This window comes from Salvia hispanica, chromosome 3 (genome assembly GCF_023119035.1).
Source record: "Salvia hispanica cultivar TCC Black 2014 chromosome 3, UniMelb_Shisp_WGS_1.0, whole genome shotgun sequence".
Lineage (NCBI taxonomy): Eukaryota > Viridiplantae > Streptophyta > Magnoliopsida > Lamiales > Lamiaceae > Salvia > Salvia hispanica.
The window spans coordinates 41619288-41642804 of record NC_062967.1 but is presented as its reverse complement, the minus strand read 5'-3'; the positions used below and the strand labels follow the sequence as shown (position 1 = coordinate 41642804).

The window sequence follows — 23517 nt, the reverse complement described above, 5'->3', positions numbered from 1 at the left end:
GTTCAGTATCAACAAACTAGCCTAAGAAAACAAGCAACAAAAAAACCTCAAACCAGAAAAAGCAAGCTAAGCAAAGGAAATGCACCTCCGAAGCAGATGAAAGAAAACAAAAACTAAACAAACATCAACCAACTAACTAGGAGGCAGGGCGAGCTATAATGCACCTTTATGTTTATCAGAGTTGCTTCTGTGATTATGCTCCGTCCATCTTCTAGCTTTAAGTAAGTCTTCACACATTTGGCTCGATGAGAAAGGAAAGATAGATAAACTGCTGCAATATAGAATCAATATTTAACTCAACCACGTAACTCAAATGAGAAACCAATGTAGAAATAATATGTAGATTATAGTACAAAGATTCTCTTTCTCCTTGTAGTTTTGAATTTGGAAGAAAACTAATTCTACTATCATTATTCAGGATGTATTGAATAAATTCCTCTCTTGTGCAACAGCCAGCAGAGCATATAAAGAGACACGTGGTTTATTATTATTATTATTATTATTATTATTATTATTATTATTATTATATCAAATAGCCTTTAAAATAATAAATGTTGGCTGACATTAATATTATTATTATTATTATTATTATTATTATTATTATTATATCAAATAGCCTTTAAAATCATAAATGTTGGCTGACATTAATATTACTATTATTATTATTATTATTATTATTATTATTATTATTATTATTATTATTATTATTATTATTATTATTATTATTATGAAATAGCCTTTAAAATCATAATGTTGGCTGACATTAATATTCTTTTGGACTATTCCACACCCACCCCACCCATTTTCGTCATTGTGAACACATTTGTTTTTTCTTTCAAATTATGACAACATTTTTATTGAAGATGAAATACACGAAACATGTTCTCGTACGTTATAATGACTTGTGTACAAGTAAATTTGACCACGTATAATTTATAACATATGTGTACATATGAATTTCCATGTGTATATCAAAATCTCCCATCATTCTTCAAAATAATAGTACTACTCCATGAACATAGGGGATTAATGGAACAGTTATCTAAGTAGTAGTAGCACTTATAATTGTCGAACCGTATGAAACTATCATGTTAATTATTTTGATCTGATTAAAACTAAAACAAGAAGAGATTTAATTTAAATAAGAAGGCCAGCTGGAAAAACTAGGGAAACTAGAATTATTCCCAACATGTACGTATCAAGTAGGTCTAACTCATGTAATCATACTAAATTCTAAATTAATTACATACATTTAAGAATCATGGGATTATACTACTACTAGAATAAACTGAATATCTCTCCTAGTCTCTGCTCAAACTTCATACAATCAACATTACAAAATTTACAATTAAGATGATCTCATGACATCATACAATCAAAATGGTTTAACTTAATTTGTTAACACATAATTGTGGTATTCAAGCAAACATATGACCACTTGAGTTCAAAGGTTATAAAATGTGAGAATATTAATAGAAGAGATAAAGCCAAAACCAAAATTGGGACTTCAAATCTATTTATATAAAAACAAAAAAAACAGATCCAAAACTACTGCATATTGATGTCGACATAATTGCACTGAATCTATCTCAACATCCCCTGTTTCATCCCTCTCCCCGCTAAAAATGTCCACATTCTCTCTCCCGCTCTATATCTCTACATCCTCGCATCTCGGCGTCATCTCTATAAATACCTTTATTCCTCCGCTTTTCAGGGAATTCGTTTGGGACTCGCTAGAGCTACAATTATCCCTGCATTATTGAATTACAAAGTTCCAAATTTAGGGGAATTTCAGCTGCTGCTCATGTTGTTTCTCCAGGTATATTCATTCGCCGTTACAATCGAGGCAATTGGTTTGGATGTTTGCTTGATTTTTGTATCGTGGTGCAGGATTTGTTGCCGGTTGTGTGGGGAGGTGGATTTGGAGAGATAATTCGGGTTTATTCTGGTAAATTTCAGCTGCCCTTTTCCTGTTTCGGATTGAAAATATGGAAAAATTGAATTTTTAATCTATGCAGCATTGATTATGGAATGGTGTTTAAATGTTAGATTTTGATGTGAAAAAAAGTGTCAAGTTATATGCTCTGTAACTGTGAGACTGTAGTTTTAGTTGAGTGATTTGTTGTTCAAGATTAATATTATAGCTTGAATTTTTGGTTTTTTTTTTTATCTCTGCTTTGTGCATTTTATTGTGATGTTACTTTGATCTATCCTTAAAAGGATCTTGACTTAATTATTGATTTTGCTATTTTGTTACCTGCATTCTCTGTTTTTATAGGATGCCTTCACCACCAACTAGTGAATCATTCTATATACATTCTTGAGCATCTTCTTAAAATTTCGCGTTTCCTTTGTTTCACTAGTGCGAATTACAACTTGATTCCGCATCTGGTCGTGTGGTTTTATGTGGGTCGGATCTCGTAGACGAGAACTCCCTTTACTACTCCGGTTATTTTCCCTTTTGGGTTTTCACCAGATGAGGCTTGGCCTTAGGCCACCACTGGCTTTTGATTCTCTGAGATTTAGGTTTTTCGCCTTTTTGCCTCACGTTTTCGTATGCCTTATTCGTTCTGTATCAGCCTCGTTGTTTTGTTCTTGAGTTCCACTGATCTTAGTGTCTACTGTTTTCTGTTTGTGTAAGCATGATCATTGAACTTATCTCGATCTTCCATTGTCACAAATGTGATTCTTGCGTTTACTCTGAATCATTGTACTGCTTGAAAGACTAACACTGATCCCAATCGCTTTGGACCTTTTGGTGGTGAAGGATCATTCGTGCAGAACATATCCCATTCCATGTCGAACGTTGCGTGTGACGCCCAAAGTGAAGCAGACGACGGATGCCGAGACGACAAGTTCGCTCTCACCCTTAAGCTCATTGCGATTGCTGCAATCCTCGTTATGGGAGTCTGTGGTGTGGCCATTCCGTTAGTCGGGAAGAAGCGCCGGTTTTTGCGCACTGATTCCAACTTGTTTGTTGCTGCCAAAGCGTTTGCCGCTGGCGTCATCCTCGCCACGGGATTCGTCCACATGTTGCCGGACGCCACCGAGGCGTTGACCGATGCTTGCCTGCCCGAATTTCCATGGTCGAAGTTCCCCTTCTCGGGATTCATCGCGATGATGGGCGCATTGGGGACATTGCTAGCTGATTTTGTCGGGACGCAGTATTACGAGAGAAAGCAAAGGAAACAGGAAGAAGAAAGCCAAATCGTCAAGGCTGATTCATCGGAGGCCGGATCTGAATCGGGGATAGCACCGACCGAGACGAGGGGGAGTGGCCGGCTGGTTTTTGGAGAAGAGGAAGGGGGCGCCATGCACATCGTCGGTATGCACGCCCACGCGGCGCATCACAGGCACAGTCACTCGCGAGAGCAAGGGTCGTGTGACGGGCATCGGGGTGCGGATCAACATGGTCACTCGCACTCGCATTCTTTCGGCTTCGAAGATAATACTGCTCGCCACATTGTTGTTTCACAGGCATGTTCATCTCTTCCACACTATTTATCATGATAATGGATTATATTACATAATTATTCTTAAAATCTTAAGAGAAAATATCATATTACTATCATTTAACATAAGTGGCAAACCATTTTTTGTAAAACAAGGTGTTTGTGTTTGCAGGTTCTTGAACTTGGTATAGTATCACACTCGGTGATCATCGGCCTATCGCTGGGGGTTTCACACAGTCCATGTACGATTAGGCCTCTAATCGGAGCGCTATCGTTCCACCAGTTCTTCGAAGGATTCGCTCTGGGAGGATGCATCTCCCAGGCGAAGCTGAGGAGCCTCCAGTCAACCCTCATGGCGTGCTTTTTCGCAATAACCACCCCAATCGGGATAGGTATTGGGATCGGGATATCTTCGTTCTACAATGCTAGCAGCCCGAGAGCTCTAGTAATCGAGGGCGTCCTGGACTCGATCTCCGCTGGGATCCTCGTGTATATGGCTCTGGTCGATCTGATAGCAGCCGATTTCTTGAGCAAGCGAATGAGTTGCAACGCGAGGCTGCAGTTCGTATCGTATTTTCTCTTGTTCTTGGGTGCTGCCTTGATGTCTTTGCTAGCACTGTGGGCTTAGTTAGTTGATTGATTAGAAGCTTTGTGACATGAAAATAGTTGTAATTATGTTTTTAGTTGTTAGGTCACAAAAAACAATTTTGTCTCTTTGCATTTCTTGGTAGCAAGTGATTTTCACATGCAACTCATATGATTTGGTTTTGGGGTTGAATCTGTTATTTAGTTTAAATTTGGCTTAAAAATTAATCAAAGAGAAAAGATAAACGTACTTCACCAGTTTTTTTTAGTACGGAGTAGTATTAAATAAAAGTAATAATAGTAGTAGTTATTTATCATAAGCCATCAGGCTTCATTCCAATCAAATATATAGACCAGTAATTATTAGTCTAGGCTAAACAATCTCCATTTTTTTCGAAAAACAAACAACTATATATGAAAATCAATACTCCTACTTGATAGTACTACCTATACTAAAAATTCTTTAAATAGATAGACAACTCAATAAGTGAGAACGAAGTATTAATAAGAGCCTCCAGAGTAGGACGGATATCTCTACGGACAAGCACTAGGACATTCGAAAAACATCTTCTTCCATATTTCTACGACATCCCACTGCATTGCTATATTACTAGGATATCTCACTGCAAAACAGTGGACAAACACTATGACATCCCAACAAACAAATTCACAAATGCGGAATTAAAATTTCGACAAGAATACAGAGAAAATGCAACCATTTTATTTTAAAAAAAACATATATATTTAAATTAAAAAGAATACATAGTTCACCAAAAAAACCATCTCAAACCAAAAAACAATTCAAACAAAGTACATGTTATGCCTTGAATATATATAATTCCGACGATCATGTTGTGCATGATAATACATGCGTTAGCTGGTCGCTCATCCGTGGTGCAAATGAAACGAAGTTTAACGAGCCGCATATATAGAGTTTTGAAAAAAAAATCGTGAAATGCTCTCGTCCGTCCGCTCGTCCGTCGAACTCCCACAATAACGGACGAGCGGACTGACGAGAGACGGACGACCGCATTATCCAACGGACGACCTCTCGTCCATTTGGCTTGTTCATCGCGCGCTCGCCGGGCGCAATAGTGTGTATGCTCTAATTTACATTTACATCTATACATATATAAAAGGGGAGTTTTGAGGGAAATTTAAGTAAATGAGAAATGTTTTTTAGGGTAATTTAGGTAGCTGAGAATTGTTAATGCCATTAATACACGACTCTATCAATATTGTGACAATAATGTTACAAAGACTGAACCTCAAATGACTCTCCACTAATACATGACTCCATCAATAATTAAGAAATTAAGATAGTAATAGTAACGATTAAAAATTAATTAGGATAATTAAACACTATTAATGCATTTAATATCCAGAATTTATGCAAAGTTTATTATGAGATGCGTGGGTTACTTGGAATACAATGTGCCGAATTGCTATCATTTAATTTTCCTATTTAAGAAATTTTTGTCTATGATCTTTCATTGTGAAATTAAACATTAGATAAATTTCATTAGGTTTGATGATATTTACAAAAATATCATTTTTATATATTAATTTTAAATGAAATGTGAGTGGAATTAGTTAGTGGAAGGTGAGACTATATTACCATTTATGGTAAAAGTGAACCGAGACTCTTATTCGCGGACGAACTAAAATGGAAAAACGAGACTCTTATTCGCGGACGAAGGGAGTAATTTATAAAAATGACATTGTATTCAAAGAGTCATATTCCGACCGAGAAGAATGCCAAAGAACACTAAATTTCTATAAATTGGACCATTTGGAGCAATGAAATTCACTCACTCACCATGTTTCACATAGGTTTACAAGGATAGAAACTCTCCATTTCGTAGGAACTATAAATATTGGTATTTGGTATCTAAAAATTCACTCACTCACTACTTTATTTTTCATGGATAGGCGTCTGATGTTCCAGTTGCTCGAGTTCTTGCAAGAGGAAGGGTCAAAGGCGAAGAGTGAGCTTCTCAACCACACGAATTCTCTACCGAAATGAAGATATTCTTGAGGGTGTGTATTATTTTTTTGTGTGTTTGTAGAATATATCCGGCAGACAAAATACAAAGAGAGCAACGGTTTTCATCAACAAAGAATAATAAAGAGAAGAGAATGGCTGCTTATGTAATGTTGAAGGTGGTTCCGAGAGCTAAATTATAGGGATATTTTCCTTTTTGAAATTAAAATTTTATATATGTAATGTATAGGACGGTTTTAGAGCTAGATTATAGATTTATAGGGATATTTTCTTTTAAAATAACAAATTGTATACACATATAATATTGGAAACGGTTTTTTATGACAAGATATTTTTATTTTTTATTTTTATATATTTCTTATTCCACATACATTTCTTATTGGAAGTAATACTATGCAGTATTTTAGAGAATAGAAGCATTTTTGGCCAAACCTAGCAATTAATGCATTTATAGTGTCGCCATGATTGTTGGAACAAATTTATTTATTATATATACATTTTTCAATCAAGGCATAACATATGAAGCCGTGTAATCTTATTGAAATTAATTGACTATATTTTTCGTAAGATCATAGAGTTCAATTGACTCTATTATTATTTTATTTTTGAATTACGGGTAATTTACATAAGAAAGTTGTTTAAATCCGGAAAATATCCATGGCCTTGAATTTATCATGTCACACTAATAATATTGTCATTTTGTAATTTATTCTTAAAACATATTATTATATACCCAAACTTTGGATGACTCAATCTCAGTAATTAATAACTAATCCGAAATTTTAAAATTTTAAATATGATAATTAAGTTGTTAGAAATTATAATCAGACTTAAATGTTAAATGTCTTGTGTTATACTTTAATATAGATAAATCATTTGCTATCTATCCAACTATGGAATTCAAATATGTATTCTTTAAAATTTAATCACAAATTATAAAATCGTATTAATGAATTTATTTAATAATTATAAATTATAGTACTAATTTAAAAGGATAAAATACAAAATAAGCATGTGTCTAATAATAAATTAACTCATAATATTAAATTAATCTAGATTTTGAAAAGAATGCGGAGTTAGAAGTTTTAAATGGTGATAATATTTTTAAACATATAATATTATATTATTCTCTCCGTTCCCTAATAGTGGAATTATTTTGTCATTTTGATACGTTCTATAGTAATGGATTCGTTTCCTTTTTTAGTAAAAAGTCAACCCATTTCTAAAATTAACAATTTTCATGTAACGATATTGTTTATAATTTTAGTTAATTAAATTACATTCTAAAATTAATATTTTTTAATTATTTTAGCCCATGCATAGCACGAGTGTAATACTAGCAGTAATTGACGATGTTATGGGTGTTGTCATAGTAAAAGTTTGGATCGAAAAACCATACACGCGCACAATAGGATACACTTATAATTAATTAATCAACGTTTGGAGAATATTTATACCATATTTAAGCGAATTAAATTTGTAAATGCGCAAACCGACAAATCTTATAATTATCCATAAACACATCAATATACACACATATATATATACATACAAACAGAGAAGAGGAGAAGAGAGAAGAGAGACTGGTTTGGAAATGGAGACCTTTGGAGGGAAGCAGTGATTAAATATATTTATTCCCCCACAGCTACAGTGTAGCTTGACGATGAAGATTCATTGCTCTCTCACTCCTCTCCACTTCACCCACCGCTCCCCACTTCCACCCCTAAATCACACCTCCATAAACCCTAACCCCAATCCAATTCACCGCCTATAGATTATTCCGCCACTCATATTTCATTTCTCTAAATTAATTCATACATTTACGCCGCGGCCATGCCGAAGATGAAGCGCTTTCTTCGGAAGCTGCACATCGGCGATCACCAGCCGCCTCCCGTCCCCGATCAGCCAGCTCAAACGGCGTCGTCGCAGCTGTCGGAGTCGTCGTCTCCGTCTCCTTCGCCGTCGCCGCTGCCTGATTTGCCGCAGACGGCGTCCTCGTCGGAGAACGAGGCCGCGGGTACCAATTTCAATTACCTCGAAGAGGAGTTCCAAATGCAATTGGCGCTGGCAATCAGCGTTTCGGATCCAGGTCAAACCGGCGTTGACTCGGAAATGGCTCAAATCAACGCGGTTAAGCAGATTAGTCTTGGCCGCTCTCCTTCTCAAAGCCTAGCTGAATTTCTAGCCCTCCGATATTGGGTAAAAAATTGATCTTTTTATCTTGTGCTTTTTTTAGGTGTTTCAATTGTTACATGCATCGTTGTTTAGAAGTGTAGTTAACATTTCTATTGACGTGCAAAGTTGATCCTTAACTGCTGTTTATTTTTGTCTAGAGATTTTTTAAATTAAAACGAAATTCAGGCTAGTGACTTTGATGTTTAGGTTAGGGGTGGATTCTTTTGAGTAGATTATATTTGTCTCACTGTTTGACGGTTATTGGTTCTACACTTCTACTTAATATCCGGAAACTGAGCAATGTATTCTACTTTAGTACATTACATTTTGCTGGAATTTTGTTAGGATTAGTTGTTCTACTGTGTCATGTATTTGTGGAACAGAATCGTGCTCGAAAGGAATTTGCTTTGCAACTCTTAATGTTGTTATTTGGTAATTTGCTTAGTGGTATTAAGTCCAGGTAAATTAGTTATGATGCAAATATCATGCCACTAGAGAGATTGTCTTCTACCTTTGCCACCAGGGACGGAGCCAGGAATTTATATAAAGAGGGGCAAACTTATACATAGATAAAATTTAAGAGTTTCAAGAGGGGCAAATAGTTAGAAATTACAACAAATTAATTTTTTAATGTATATTTTATAGATATGTGATGAAATTTGAGGTGGGGCATTTGCCCATGCTAGCTATGAGCTGCATCCGTCCCTGTTTGCCACCGTCATCTATGGTACACCGTTTAATAAACGCTATATACGTATGTTGGCTAGTAGCTTGTGATAAAATGTAATGATTTTAAACTTGCGTGCTAGTTTTTCTTTCTCATGTAGTCATGTATGGGCCTATGGGGTAGACACATTTGTTCTGGAATGGAGAAGACATTTATACAATTTTCCCTAGTTAGTTTGGTCACATTACCTGCTAAACTTACACCTGATTTAATTAAATTGTAATAATATGAACGAAAAATCAAGTTACACATTTATTTCTGTCTAGTGTGTTTACAAACTATATAAAACACATCCTCATGGGAATATTATGATTCTTGTGAACATTTTAGCTGATAAACTTACTAAAATAGCCATATAAATTCGACATTCACTTAGACTTGTGCAGACGTGCAGCTAAGGGTAAAATGGCAAAGACCTTTATGCTTTTTCGGTTGTCTATCTTCTTTCTTTTCTTTTTCTTTTCCTTTTCCTTATCTGGTTTCATTTAATATTTTCTTGTTGAGTTACTGTGTGGATGGGGTCATATATTTATATAGTTAATAACGTTGATTATAATCATCTCCACTTCATATACTAATCAAAGAACATCCCTTCCTAAATCCTAACAAAGGAAGGAAAACCTATAAAAATGTATTATAGCCTTGAATTCTTTATCAGACTATTGATTAAATACCCATCTTTCTTTAATGCAGAGCTGTAATGTTGTAAATTATGATGAGAAAGTAATAGATGGATTCTATGATGTTTGTGGAATTGATTCCAGCTCGATGGTCCAAACCAACATGCCATCCCTAGTAGATCTTGAAGCAATATCTGTGTTGAACACTGTTGGCCTTGAGGTGGTTTCAGTCAACCGTGGTGCTGATATGGAGCTTCGGAGACTTGAGGAAATAGTGCATTTTATGTCCATGGATTATCTTGCTCCAAATACAAGCCAGAGTACAAGCTCGCTAGTTCAAAAAATTGCTGATCTTATTGTTGAAAGAATGGGAGGTCCTGTTAGTGATGTTGAAGAAATGTTTTGGAGATGGAGGGCACGGAGTCAGGAGTTAAGAGTCAACTTCAACACAGTTGTCCTTCCTCTTGGTTCTCTTGACATTGGCCATTCACGCCAAAGGGCCTTACTCTTTAAGGTCGTGAAAGATTTTCTCTCCATTTAATGAAAAAGGTGCATCATGATATCATCAACATAAGGAGCTAAATTCTATTAGCTTCCTTGGGTGAAGTAGTAGTTTTGGCTATCTACTTCATATTAGTATAGTGACTACCATGTTTGCAATGCAATATATGTGAACCACTGATTCTTGATTCTTATTTGTCAACAAATTGGAATCTTACAGTACTTGAACTACAATTCTGATAACAGGTTATGCTTTTAGGTACTTGCTGATAGGGTTAACATTCCATGTAAGCTAGTCAAAGGGAGTTATCATACTGGCACTGATGAAGGAGCTGTAAACTTGATAAAATTGGACAATGGAAGGTAACAGCTGGACTGATGCTCGTTTGCAAATTTTGTTTCTATGTAGTTGCTCTATTTCATCATAGAGGCCTTGCCATTATGGTAAGAATCCAGAAGCGTGAAATATTTTTCGAGCCTATTGAAAGTAATAACGTCCTTGTTGCTAGGTTTGCATATTCTCTTTGCGCTCTATTTCATCATTAATGTCCTGCCATTATGCATAAACCCGTTAATGAAGAAAATTTTGTCTTCAAGTTCGAATTCCTTTGAATGTTATGACTAATTATTGCAAAGGAATTCTCAGCTCATAGATTGACTTTTTGAATGAGTTAATCTTCGTTTTTATCCTGGTCAAAAATGGTTTTAGTTGAGTATGCTGTTGTGTAAGTGTAATAGCACATAATGCATTTCTGGAATGGGTGCAGTGAATATATTATAGATCTGATGGGTGCTCCTGGGGCTCTCATTCCTGCTGAAGCACCTAGTAGGCGTCTTCAAAATTTTGGGTTTGATATTACAACTGTTGCAGCAGTTGGCAAAGGTTCATTTTCAGCACCTGACCAAGGAACCAGAGCAGAAGCGTCCTACGTAGATGAAACTGCCAAAACTGGAAGTTCAAGTTTTGACTCATCTCAGGTTGCTACTGTATCAAATAGAAACGGTGGTAGATTCGCTGGAAAAATCCTGTCAGACCTGTTGGAGCATGCTACTGGAGATATTTATCTACCCTCAAGTGAAATATGTGAAATGCCATTGGGTGCTGGCAAGAAAATAAATTTGGTAGAGTTGCGAGTTGAAGATGTTCCCAGGTACATATTATTGCTGCTAGCAAACTGATTTATTTTTAGAACTTTGTACTTTGTTGTTATTACTCACATCAGGATAAAACTACCAATGGTCTTAGAGAGGGAAACTTGCTGCAAAGAAAGAATACTGTGGAGAGTGAGTTTGATTGGGTGTAAAATGATATTCTTGTTGCACTGACAAGTTTTACGTAACTGCAGGAAAGATGCAACTGAACAATTGCATGTGCCTCTGGATTCAGCTGGATACAGACCATCTTCTGATACCCAACACGAACGAAGAGTAACTTTCAAAGACAGAAAGGAGGAAGACATCCCAAATGACGGTGCTGCAATTGCTAATGAACATATTGATTCTTCTGGAAATGGAGAGGCTATACACATAGCCTACACTGACCAGTCTAATGCTAACAAGATTCAAGATATGCAAATTGATTCAGCAATAAATGGAGTGGCCGAAATGTTATGGGAGGATCTTCAGATTGGTGAACGCATTGGTATAGGTAAGAGTTGTGTTATTACGGATTTTATCCTTCTTTGAGGGTAGTGGATTTTCTGTAAATATATGTGGGTGAATCCATGTACTTCTGTAATATTATATGGAAAATCTGGATCCACACTTTCTATGCCACCCCATACCAGGTCATTTTTTTGGAATTCCTCAATCCCCTATCTACCGATTCTCAAGTTTTGCTAAATTTTGTATATTTGTATCTGAATGCATGCTTATCCTGCAGGATCTTATGGTGAGGTCTACCGAGCAGAATGGAATGGCACAGTGAGTTTTTACTTCCCTTTATTTTTATGAGAATGAGTTTAACTTTCCTTGAATATGCATTCTATGGAAAATGGGTATTCTGAAGTTAAAAAGTATGCACATAACTCTGGTGCAACTCTGGTACATTTAGATTTGTTCTCATCACTCAGAATGTATATTTGGCATGGTGTTAGGCCACATAATACTCGTTGATTTCCTTCTGGATTTAGACCAGTTTACTGGTATGAGCATGTAGAGATACGTATCTTTGTTGTGTTTGTCGTTTAATATGGATGGCTACTGGCTATGAAATTTTTTATTTATACTCATTGTAACACATCGATTGTTATTAACTTACAGGAAGTTGCATTGAAGAGGTTTATGAAACAAGATATATCAGGTGATGCACTAGCACAGTTTAGATGTGAGGTAAGCGAGATTTTTCAAGCATGCATCTCATGCATGACATTTTACATGCTTGAAAGAAACTTTTCAATTATTTATTGATCTTGTATTTGCTTGTTGTTTGATTTAGATCGAGATTATGTTGAGGTTGCGACATCCAAATATTGTTCTTTTCATGGGAGCTGTATTACGGCCCCCAAATATGTCTATATTGATGGAATTTCTCCCAAGGTTAATATCTCTTTAGCTAATGGAAATACCTTTTGTGATATCTTCCGTCTTATTCTAACCTTCTGAAAATGATGCTCATCTAATAACTTGTTCTCTTCCTGGCTATTTGCAGAGGTAGCTTGTATAAGCTGCTGCACCGTCCAAATATCCAAATTGATGAAAAAAGGCGAATAAGGATGGCCATGGATGTGGTATTGTGTTCAGGTGTTCCATTCCAGTTTGTTTCTCCTGTAAATTTTCTTCTGTCCTCTGTTAATATTTTGTTATTCTGCAGGCCAAGGGAATGAATTATTTACACACTAGCCATCCGATTATCGTGCATCGAGATCTCAAGACTCCAAACCTTCTTGTTGATAAAAATTGGGTCGTTAAGGTGAGGTCGTTGTGTATTACTACAACCCCATCAATTATAAACAATAGAGTTACTTTTCGTATCTATGCTAATATCTAATAATCCAATACGTTTAGGTTTGTGACTTTGGGATGTCGCGCCTGCAGCACAACACTTTTCTATCTTCTAAATCGACTGCTGGAACGGTAATGCCCACTGACCCAATGTTTTGTTGTAAGGGTGAAAACAAAGAACATAGAGAAGCTAGAAAGATATGATAAAATATTCACTCGCAATTTAATCCTATGTGTAGGCTGAGTGGATGGCACCAGAAGTTCTAAGGAATGAACCATCTAACGAGAAGTGAGTTCATGATCTATCCCTAGTCTTGAAAAGTATGATTTTCACCTCGCTGAAAGGTTCAGCTTTTCCTTATTTGCAGATCTGATGTATATAGTTTTGGGGTCATTTTATGGGAGCTGGCTACTCTGCGGGTGCCATGGACAGAAATGAACTCGATGCAAGTAGTTGGAGCCGTTGGATTTCAAGACAGACACCTTGACATCCCGCCCATGGTTGATCCACTGGTTGCAGATATAATACGCGATTGCTGGATTAGGTAAAGTTTCTCACACGATTCTCAACTCTTTTCATGTTTGTCTGAATCTGGGATAAAATTCTAACCAAACACTAAGAAGTGAGTTCTAAACTTGACAACATTGTTTCTGTAGAAACCCACAGGGACGCCCTTCGTTTGCACAGATTATTGCTCGACTCAAACGCGTGCGTCGCCTTAGGGTGCAGAAAACAACTGAGAGTCGTGAAACCCATCTCTGATGTAACAATAGCTCAGTACTCGTTCAAAGAACCAGCAGAGCAGGAGTGGGTTTTTAGAAATCTTCAAAGGTACAGCTGCTAAGGAACATAATTGGATTGGGTAGGCAGTGGTTCATTGGCGAAGCTTGATGCAGCCGGAAACAAAACTCGCCTGGACTTAAAACAAGTCTCATAAGTGCAGCTGGGGGCAAACATTAAATTCTTGAGAAAATGGAAAAAAGTTTAGAAGGTATTAGGGTTCACCAATGTAGGTGAGTAAATTTGTAATAAATCTTATTTAGACCGAGAGAGAGGGGTGGTTTAGGGGGTATCTGTTGAGACCACAAAAAAGTAACTGTAAAAAAGGGTCTCTGCTGATTTTGTATAAAAAAAATTATTTGTTGTATTTAAACCGTCACCTGGCATAAGTTGTGAGGGCAAAATTATCAAAAAAAAATGAAAAGAAAAGAAAAGAAAAGAAAAGGAAGAAGGTTATGATTCATGAATTGATTCTCAGAATTATAAATTATTTGTTCCAAGACTTGCATTTCAGATTCAACAACTAATTCAACTCTAGCCTGTGTTAAAATATCATGATTCTAAAAAATATAATCTCATTTCATGACGTGCATCTCATGCAATTCTTACAATCTATTTTCTCTTCCACACATGAACATGAAGCAATCTATATTATCTTCCACTCATTAAGCGTGGAAGACCCCTCATAAATTCTAAGGTTTTTACACTTTCATTTGCTCTAACATGATTGCCATTGCAGTATATCTATGGACGTATGGAGTAGTAACTAAAGTTTTTTGCCTTTACAATTAAAGTTTTTGACTTTATAATTAAAGTATTAGGGCATTCATAGTATAGTCGGAACCATGGCTCCATTGCACGACGTTTTCAAGGACGTTTTAAAGGTCGGCGGCCGCAAATTCAACTGACGACCTGGCAGATTTCCGGCACCACTGCAGAGGCCGCATCCAATTTAACATTTCTTTTTTTAAAAATTATTTAATTTTAATGGTTTGATTTATCTAATTTTTATTTTTATTTTTTGTTAAATTTCTCTTCAATTCTCTATTATTCATCCATACTCTCAATTCTCTATATTGTCCATAGTCATTAATAATACTAATAATACTAGTACTTACATGACTATGTACTCTTTGATTGCTTCCTCTGTGTCATTTATCTTGAGTAGCATATTGGCATGGTACAAAAGAATACGTTTATCTTAAATTGTTTGGCCTAGATAAATTTCTCTATTGTATAAATATGAAGAGTGTATCGTGCACTTACTAAAATCGATATATATTAAAGACCATAATTCGCCCCGCGTGAGTTGAACTAGTTCTCTTATAAAAAAATGGCGTTGTTCATTACCAAACGGTCAATCCCATCATTTAATTAACTTCATATTTGTGGCCATGATAAACATAATAGGATTACTATTAACTTGTTTGATTTGTTTTCCATAGTTTTTAAATATTGATTTGTTTCCTAGATAGGGCGAGCATTGGGGTTTCGGTTCGGTTTTTTGTCCAAACCGAACCAAAACAAAAAAAAATCGAATTTAGTTCAAAATTCAAATCGAACCGAACCTGAAAAACCGAAATTAAACAAAACCGAAACCCAAAATTTTTGTATTTTTAAAATCGAACCGAATCAAACCCGATAAATCAAAAAAATCGAATCGAATTTTAAAATTTCGGTTTGGTTCGGTTCGGATATTCCCATGTATTCAATATTTGATCAAAATAAAAAAAATAAACAGCGAAATAAATAAATAAAACAAAAAACATAGCGCATCCAAAAAACATCCCTTGTTTATCGCGTTAATTACTGGACTACTAAGAAATTACATTACACAAATAAAAAAAAACAATTTCCCCCAATTCTCTCTCTCTCTCACACACAACTGCGCCTGAGCTGCACAGTTGCGGATAACGACAAGCAAACTAACCGACACTTCTCTGACGAGCGCCGGGGCCTGCTTCGCCTGCGCCACCGGCGGTGCTTCTGCTGCCTCAAGATGAGTAGATCGCTACCCGCCGCTGTCTTACTGGCAGTGGTACTCGTCGCCGCCGCCGCGGTGTCTGAGGATTCCAAGCTGGCCGAGGAGGGAGACGTCGCCGCTGCCATCTTCTCCAATGCGACCATTACTGGGAACAAGACCAGTCCGAAGGAGGACACGTTTGCTGATATGATCGACCGTGCGCTCCAGAAGGAATTCACGGAGAATGAGGATCATAATGAAGGTTTTATTGGATCACATTTACTTAGCTTTGTTTCAATTCGCTCCGATTTTGTTTTTGCTGATACCTGTTTCGTTAGGGTTAACATTCGGCACATAGCATACGCACTCTTTATAGTTTGCTAAGTAAATTTGGGAATCGAGAGGTTTTTATGAGCTTTATTGATTCCTTATGTGATGTTTAAACTGTTTTTTTGTTTTCATTATTTTGGGGAAAAGGTTGAAGTTCGTCTATTGGCTGCAGCCATTACTGATTTATGGATCCAGCAAGAGTTGTGTTGAGCTAAAGTTATTGTTTATGTTTACCATCTTAATCAATTTTTTAAAACTAGCGTCTATTTTGCTTGTTATTTTGATGTACATTCAAATAGCTCAGCTGCTTTTTGTAAGTTTCTTGTGATTAATGTGGTGGTGGATTCTTAGTTGATACTGTCTGAAATTGAACTCGTGGCAGAAAACGATGCCGGTAGCTTCAACAACACTGTGGCTGAGCAACAGGTTTGTACCTTGCAACTCCACCTCTTTGAATAGTACTTTTATCTAATTTTGGGAGGTATGAATTTAATTGCATATGAATAATGTCCCTTGACTTGGAGGGTTCAAGTGGATTTTGCAACATGTTTTGGAAATCGGAAATTATTGAAATGGTTGACTGGAAATTCAGTAACAAGCGCAACAACAGTAGAATTTCACAATAAGCGGGAAAAAGTTGGCTAATTTGTCTCAATATGGTGTGGAAGCTTAAGATATTTCTCTTCGGACAATAGCTTCAAGTATTCCTGGATGTCTTCTTTGTGAACTGGACAACTTCGCCTTTCGGTTTCCAGAAACAGAAATGACTTAATGGTGTCTGAATTTGGCACTGATCATGATATATACATTATATTTCGGGGGATTAAATCGTTGAACTAGTCAGATGGGAGGTATACGCATCATGATCTATGATGTGTGATAAGTTTAGGGATTATGTAGCTGGGAGGCCCTTTGCTTAACCTTGTGCTAGTGTCATTGTATTCCAAAGTTAAATATTTTCTTGCCCTTTGCTTAACCTTGTGCTGGTGTCATTGTATTCCAAAGTTAAATATTTTCTTGATCACAGTTCCTTTGTATGCTTGTCAGTTTAACATACATATGATAGACCAGAGGAAATAGAAGGCTAAAAAAATACTCACTAGCTTTGGTTGATCATATCTGTAACCAAACTCTGGTTTCATTAGTTTTTTAAATAGACAATCACAATGAGTGAACAGTGACATGGTTTCAATTGCAAAACATGTTGCCTTATTTGCTTATTTCTGGCTTACTTTATCACATTATCAGGCTGTGTTGGAAACAGTAGCTAGAGTGAAGCCAAAGAAAAATGAAACAAAAGAAGAAAAGTAGGTATCTGTACTATTCTTGCACTAACTTTTTCCACATACAAAACATGTTTGTTTTACTTATATGCATTATCCTCTTGTAATTATAGATCCTTTAAATTTAATAAAGTTTTCAACCTGGATAATGACAATGGAGCTGAAGAGACCCCAACATTAATCGATAGAAAGGTAAAACAATGTTGTTACACTTTTTAGTTCCATAGTGACATTAATTTCTGAATTTTTCTCTAGTAGCATTGTTATCTCTAAGAGTCTGAAAGAAAAGGTACTGTTAAACTATTAAAGAGACAAATCAGAAGTTAAGTAAATCAGTAACAATCTTACCATTGTCAGTGGTAAATATACAGTTTTTTTGTCTATATTCAGGATAATGTATTTATCATATCAAATTTCAAATCCAAATACCCTGTGCTGCAGTTAGACTTGAGGTACAGTAACAAGACTGATAAGTTTTTACAATCTCGCGTCTCGTCCTTTTGGGATCTAGACCATCTGATGTGATGATCTTGCAGGCTCATATCAGACCTAGTTGTCGTCATTGTCTCTGCAACTTGTGGTGGAATTGCTTTTGCCTGTGCTGGACAACCGGTCTGATCTCGGAACTTGGCTTGTCTTGCTATGCTCACTCTGTTCAACCATATTTCCTAATTCTGTGAAACACTTTGCAGGTGCTTACTGGATACTTATTAGCAGGATCACTTGTTGGACCTGGAGGTCTGAATATTATCAGTGAAATGGTGCAAGTATGTGACTATACTAAATCAACTCTTGACGTTTAAATGTGCTACTTTGCATCTTAGATGCCTTTGCAGGCTAAATTTTCCTTCTGAAGTAGTAGTGGTATTTATGGTTCACCCATAAATGAGTTTCGTCATGCACTGCTCTGATTCTGTCATTCATAATGAGTTTATCCAGGTTGAGACAGTGGCTCAGTTTGGTGTAATTTTCCTTCTGTTTGCCCTGGGCCTGGAGTTCTCCACAACAAAGGTTAGCTGCTTTTATAGGTTGCTTTAAAACGACACAGTACTGGTTTTTCTGTTTGTATTTAGACTGAAGCAATTAGCTGTTTACAGCTACGAGTTGTTCGTGCAGTTGCTATTCTTGGAGGGTTACTTCAAATTCTCTTTTTCATGTGCCTATGTGGAATTATAGCCTCGGTATGTTCATCAGATGGGTTTTAGTTGTTGATATATTATTGCTTGCCAAAAGTTTATAAAGTTTATTGATTAAATCGATTATTGACCATCAAATGCATGCTCTGTAATAAGGCTCCTCTAACAATTGTGTCATGTCAATTATATGCTATTTTCTCATTGTCCAGTGGTGGCAAGAGAAATTGCAGATCTTATCTCCTTAAACACTGCTTTATACTCTGAAACTGCTAGATAAGCCTATCTTGTTGAAAAGTGAAAGTAGTGTCTTTATATTGTTGTCTATTTTCAGTTTGGGAAGTGACAGCAAGTCAGCAATAGATTTAAAGTTAACATAAGCTGCAAGTTCAGAAACCTGCCGATGAGTGTCTTACTTTAATTTTTTCCACCTAAGGTTATTCTGGTCTAACTTGAAAGTAAACCTTCAGTAGGCATTCAATGGAAATTGAAGGGGGAGAATTAGAGGTTTGAAGGAGGTTGTATATCAAAATCTTAGCTGTTTGTATGCTACTTTAGCTAAATAATGCCACAGTTGCTCCCTTTGGAATCTTATGTTACTTGAAAACAAATGCTCTATTCCCTTGGCTTAGATATATGGCTATGTTATCTTTGGAACCTTTTCTGTTTTCACTTAAAGCCATTTTTCATCTTCTGCAATCTGGTAAAAGCAATTTCATGTCATTGTTTCTAGGCTTGTGGTGGCAGAGCTTCTGAGGGTGTATTTGTTGGAGCTTTTCTGTCGATGTCATCTACAGCAGTGGTAAGTCCAGTGCATCAGTCACTTGGTTGAGCATTGCTGCTAGTATACTTTCTTTAAATGTAACACATGTACCAATGATACCTTGCTCTGGGTGAGGATAGCATCTTCTCCTCTCCATGGTGTTTTTTCCTTATTCAATGACTATTTTATTAGGTTTACAAGTTCCTGATGGAGAAAAATAGTACAAACGCTCTTCATGGTCAAGTGACTATTGGCACACTGATCTTACAGGTATCATAAGTATTGTTCCCTTTTACTGCATGGCTCTTTTACTAATGTCCCATAAATATGCTTTTCAACTCTGATCATCTGATTACAGTCTCACATGCTCTCATGTTCTTTCTTATACCAATACATACCTTTTGTGCAAGGGTTAATGTTTGTTAAATAAAATCTACTATTCATTTCATTGTCAGGACTGTGCTGTAGGATTGCTATTTGCTATGCTTCCGGTTCTTGGTGGAACTTCTGGTGTTATGCAGGGGGTCATTTCCATGACTAAATCGTAAGCTCAATCCTCTTCTTTCTGCGCATTGGATAGCATGTCTAGTTAAAAGGATTTTTTAATCAGCAATTAGAAAAGTTGAATTAGGAAAATTTGACCATTTCCGTTTGGTTTTTTAAAGAAAGAACTAACGTATATATGGAAAATGTTTTCTGACTTTCAGGATAATTTATATGAACAGTGAGATTAGCAGAAAGTGATGTCTACATATTTTAAGGGGTGTTTACTTTGAGTGATAGGATATTGGGATGGATTGATAAAAGTAATCTAAGTTGATAGATATATTAATTTTGAGCTTGTTTGATGATCTTATCCTACAAATATTTAATCATATGCTTTATCAGTCTATCCTATCACTCATAGTAAACATCCCTTTAGAGGATAGTTCTTATTTTAATGATTGTTCGTAGGAGAATGTTTAATTCTTTATCTTATCTTGCTAGATCTTTTTTTTTTCGGGAAAACTGGTCCTGATATCTTTATTTGATTGACCCATGTTGTCCTGATACTTCATATATTCGAGCTGAATACATTATTCTTTTGGTTGGCTAAAAACTGCAATTTCATTAGCCAGGTTGGTGGTGTTGATTGCGTTCTTGGCAGCTCTAACAGTATTGTCGTGGACATGTGTGCCTTGGTTCTTGAAACTCATGATAAGTTTGTCATCACAGGTAAACTTACATGTTCCAATGTTTTTCACCCACCAAGACATGTTGTGTTGAACAAATATGTGCAAGCTTCATCAATTGGTCAAAGTTACCATATCATACTTGTCTCCTTTCGCAGACCAACGAACTTTATCAATTGGCATCTGTTGCATTTTGCCTTCTTGTTGCTTGGGTTAGTTTCTTTGACACTTATCAAAACTGTAGCTCTGTTCCCTTATCTTGTCCTTGGTCATTGATCGTCATGTAACCTCTAAATTGATGGATCCTATTCGGATATACTCCACTTTTTATGTGTTCCAGACTAGCGACAAGCTTGGTCTCAGTTTAGAATTGGGTTCATTTGCTGCAGGAGTAATGATAGCCACAACCGATCTTGGTCAGCATACCCTTGAACAAGTAAGATTATTTTTCACACTTCTTGAACTAGTGGACAAAATTGCTGCATGCTCATTATAGTTATTGTCGTCATTTACATATGGCTACATTTGATTCACCACATACTTTTTTGTGCAGGTTGAGCCTATTCGCAATATGTTTGCTGCTCTTTTCTTGTCTAGCATTGGCATGCTGATCCATGTTCATTTTCTATGGAATCATGTTGATATCTTGCTGGCATCAGTTATACTGGTTGTCATTGTGAAAACAATAGTAATTTCTGTAGTTGTCAAGGGATTTGGCTACAACAACAAAACTTCGCTTCTTGTAAGTTGCCCTTCTTATTTGTAAAATTTGAATTTGTTCTACACATCCGACTCATCAGCAGTAACCTTGGTCCTTGATCTATGTAGGTCGGTATGTCTTTGGCACAAATAGGGGAATTTGCTTTTGTGCTTCTTAGTCGTGCCTCAAATCTGCATCTGGTTGAGGTAAGTACTTAACTACGTGATCTCCCTATTGCATCATTGATATTTACGAGATGTTCTGGTCTTTCTTAGAATTATTAACCTTTTTTTTTTCTTTTTTTCGTCATCCAGGGGAAAGTGTATCTGCTGCTTCTTGGAACTACAGCCCTCAGTCTGGTAATCAAAATCCTCCTGCTTGAGATATTTGTTGAGCTTTACTGGCTCTTACTTGAGATTGCAAGACGGCTACTAATATGGCTCCCACCCGATTTATAGATGAGTTAATGACAAATATATTTCTGTAGGTAACTACTCCATTGCTTTTTAAGCTTATACCAGCAGTTGTGCACCTAGGCATCTTGTTACGCTGGTTTTCACCTGAAAGCCAAGTCGAGGTAAAAGAACCCGGCCCTGTTCTCCTTTTCTCTTTCTTGCTTGTGATGGCATACTTGGGCTTTTAAATATTCTTCTGATCTTTCTCGGAACATTAAATTGGCCCCAGATCGGACTCAAAGGAGACGTTCTCCGGTCTGACAGTTCTAAGCAGAGAATCGCCTTGATATCTAAGGATCGCTTGATACATGAAGTATGATAAATTCATCCCAACTGTGACAAGTTCCCACATTTTTACCTCTGAAAATTCTCCAGTTATAGCATCCAATGCCCCCAAATTGGAGAATTCTTCTCCTGTGTTCTAACAGCATGCCCGTGCGAATCTCTCATATACATACATCTCTAACCAGAGTCGCAGAAGACAAAACTGCACCCACCTCAGACAGCAAACACAGGAAGTAATCTAACTACTAGAGCCACTAACTATCTACCATGTAAAATAGTTTCAGCCTTTTTCTGTGCTATGCAAATTTAATTGTTCCTTTTTGGCCTTTCTGTCCGAAGCACTTAATTGAATCTCGCTTCCGTCTTCCTGTCTTCACCTGTAGAGCATTGATATATATTATCTGCGTTGATTTGAACGGACATGATGTACACAAATCTAACAATGAAGTTGATAGATGAACTTTCTTCTCTGATATTAGTATCATTATTATTATTATTCGTATGTCTTTTTCGATATACTATTTTGGGGTCTTGTGTGAGACGATACCATTGTGAGATGGGTTAAGATCCAAATTCATTGAAATGTATGTTGGGTCCGAATCTTGACTTGTCTCACGATGGTCGGACTAATAGAAATCAGTGGGAATGGGTCTCTCCCCTACATTTTGGGGTTCTATGATTTTATTAATTATTATTCGAGTGGAATTAAACCAATTCTGTAATAAATCAGTCTAATCACCACTTTGCTTACTAAGATTTGGAACTATAGAATGTGTGATATATCTATTTGTGTATTGATTGAGTTGAGAATCTGTATAAATGATTTGGTTCAAGCATTTGAATCATTGTATGTACTATACGAAGCACAGGTTGTACACAGCATCTTCTCGTTAAATAACAAAATCATTGATGAACTTTGTGGTCCAATCAAATCCCAACTCTATGTTGGTGGCATTAGATATAGGATCATAATTCGCCAAGTGAAAATTATTATGAACAAAAATAATAATTATTATGATTAAAAGTTGCCATTGTTTCAAAGAAAAGTTTCAATTCTTATGCTCAAAAGCAACATTGCTTATAAATACATGTACATAGTATAAATAGAAGTAAATAGGTTGGATCCGAGTTACAAAGGATCCAAGAGACCAACACACTATCTAATTGATTGGCCCCTTCAAATTTGTCAAAATGGATGGACTTTTTTATTTTTATCATTGATCACATCATCTGACTTTCTATTATAGAGTAAAACGTTTCCAAATTAAATAAAGTGATTCAATAAATTCTCAAGTGATATGACCTTTGGAGCAACTATTCAATTATGCTCTAATAACTTATAAGCATACCTAAGAGAAAAAAATTGACACTAGCCAATTAAATTAGTTGGACCTACCAATCATCTCCATATTGGCAACCACATCTTTGAATCTTGATGATGTCCACTCCCCATCTTTAAATTATTACTTCCAACTTGTAGTATATTTTGCAATATAATTAGGGTTGATGCTAATAATAAGGAATATAATGGTTACACCCTTGTTTAATTATTATACTACTACATTGACATTCTTTTGCTTTTTTTACTAGCATCCATCCAACTATGGTCATGACTCAAATTCAAACTAAAAGATATTGGAGGAA

General features: G+C 36.2%; 3 protein-coding genes across 8 annotated transcripts; all 3 read left to right on the top strand.

Annotated features, from left to right (window-relative positions):
• The first annotated feature begins 1560 nt into the window (after nucleotides 1-1560).
• On the top strand, nucleotides 1561-4207 carry LOC125212037 (zinc transporter 4, chloroplastic-like). Its single transcript, XM_048112051.1, has 4 exons — nucleotides 1561-1819; nucleotides 1891-1948; nucleotides 2768-3477; nucleotides 3625-4207. The coding sequence occupies exons 1-4, from the start codon at nucleotides 1805-1807 to the stop codon at nucleotides 4078-4080; spliced, it is 1239 nt and encodes a 412-aa protein (XP_047968008.1). The 5' UTR covers nucleotides 1561-1804; the 3' UTR covers nucleotides 4081-4207.
• Nucleotides 4208-7612: 3405 nt separating this feature from the next.
• On the top strand, nucleotides 7613-14178 carry LOC125215786 (probable serine/threonine-protein kinase SIS8). Of its 4 annotated transcripts, none has more exons than XR_007175303.1 (14): nucleotides 7613-8241; nucleotides 9638-10078; nucleotides 10325-10428; nucleotides 10833-11216; nucleotides 11412-11713; nucleotides 11948-11988; nucleotides 12328-12396; nucleotides 12503-12603; nucleotides 12716-12794; nucleotides 12878-12976; nucleotides 13072-13140; nucleotides 13248-13297; nucleotides 13360-13553; nucleotides 13666-14178. XR_007175303.1 is itself a non-coding variant. In XM_048117331.1 (14 exons), exons 1-14 carry the CDS (start codon nucleotides 7876-7878, stop codon nucleotides 13769-13771), a joined length of 2388 nt encoding a protein of 795 aa, XP_047973288.1. In that variant the 5' UTR covers nucleotides 7613-7875; the 3' UTR covers nucleotides 13772-14178. The 4 variants fall into 4 exon arrangements, 2 of the variants coding, with proteins under 2 accessions (XP_047973288.1, XP_047973289.1); XM_048117331.1 differs by having other exon boundaries at nucleotides 13377-13553; XM_048117332.1 differs by having other exon boundaries at nucleotides 8115-8241; nucleotides 9709-10078; nucleotides 13377-13553.
• Nucleotides 14179-15610: 1432 nt separating this feature from the next.
• Nucleotides 15611-22375, top strand: LOC125215787 (K(+) efflux antiporter 6-like). Of its 3 annotated transcripts, none has more exons than XM_048117334.1 (20): nucleotides 15611-16014; nucleotides 16465-16508; nucleotides 17331-17389; nucleotides 17479-17557; nucleotides 17756-17817; nucleotides 17902-17977; nucleotides 18058-18132; nucleotides 18305-18376; nucleotides 18463-18546; nucleotides 19232-19300; nucleotides 19454-19531; nucleotides 19717-19805; nucleotides 20376-20476; nucleotides 20592-20645; nucleotides 20823-20869; nucleotides 20987-21175; nucleotides 21262-21339; nucleotides 21448-21492; nucleotides 21621-21710; nucleotides 21818-22375. In XM_048117334.1, exons 1-20 carry the CDS (start codon nucleotides 15789-15791, stop codon nucleotides 21905-21907), a joined length of 1707 nt encoding a protein of 568 aa, XP_047973291.1. In that variant the 5' UTR covers nucleotides 15611-15788; the 3' UTR covers nucleotides 21908-22375. The 3 variants fall into 3 exon arrangements, with proteins under 3 accessions (XP_047973291.1, XP_047973290.1, XP_047973292.1); XM_048117333.1 differs by having other exon boundaries at nucleotides 15614-16014; nucleotides 20380-20476; nucleotides 20774-20869; XM_048117335.1 differs by having other exon boundaries at nucleotides 15917-16014; nucleotides 17331-17393; nucleotides 20380-20476; nucleotides 20774-20869.
• The last annotated feature ends 1142 nt before the right edge of the window (nucleotides 22376-23517 follow it).

Bases quoted from the DNA above. Each gene is read 5' to 3' on its own strand.
- LOC125212037 (XM_048112051.1), top strand. The intron at 1,949-2,767 runs GTAAATTTCAGC...TTGGTGGTGAAG, and splicing joins GATAATTCGGGTTTATTCTG to GATCATTCGTGCAGAACATA. The intron at 3,478-3,624 runs GCATGTTCATCT...TTGTGTTTGCAG, and splicing joins GCCACATTGTTGTTTCACAG to GTTCTTGAACTTGGTATAGT.
- LOC125215786 (XM_048117331.1), top strand. From the start codon at position 7,876: ATGCCGAAGATGAAGCGCTTTCTTCGGAAGCTGCACATCGGCGATCAC. The intron at 11,217-11,411 runs GTACATATTATT...ACGTAACTGCAG, and splicing joins CGAGTTGAAGATGTTCCCAG to GAAAGATGCAACTGAACAAT. The intron at 12,795-12,877 runs GTATTGTGTTCA...GTTATTCTGCAG, and splicing joins TAAGGATGGCCATGGATGTG to GCCAAGGGAATGAATTATTT.
- LOC125215787 (XM_048117333.1), top strand. From the start codon at position 15,789: ATGAGTAGATCGCTACCCGCCGCTGTCTTACTGGCAGTGGTACTCGTC. The intron at 16,015-16,464 runs GTTTTATTGGAT...AACTCGTGGCAG, and splicing joins GAATGAGGATCATAATGAAG to AAAACGATGCCGGTAGCTTC. The intron at 20,477-20,591 runs GTAAACTTACAT...CTCCTTTCGCAG, and splicing joins TGATAAGTTTGTCATCACAG to ACCAACGAACTTTATCAATT.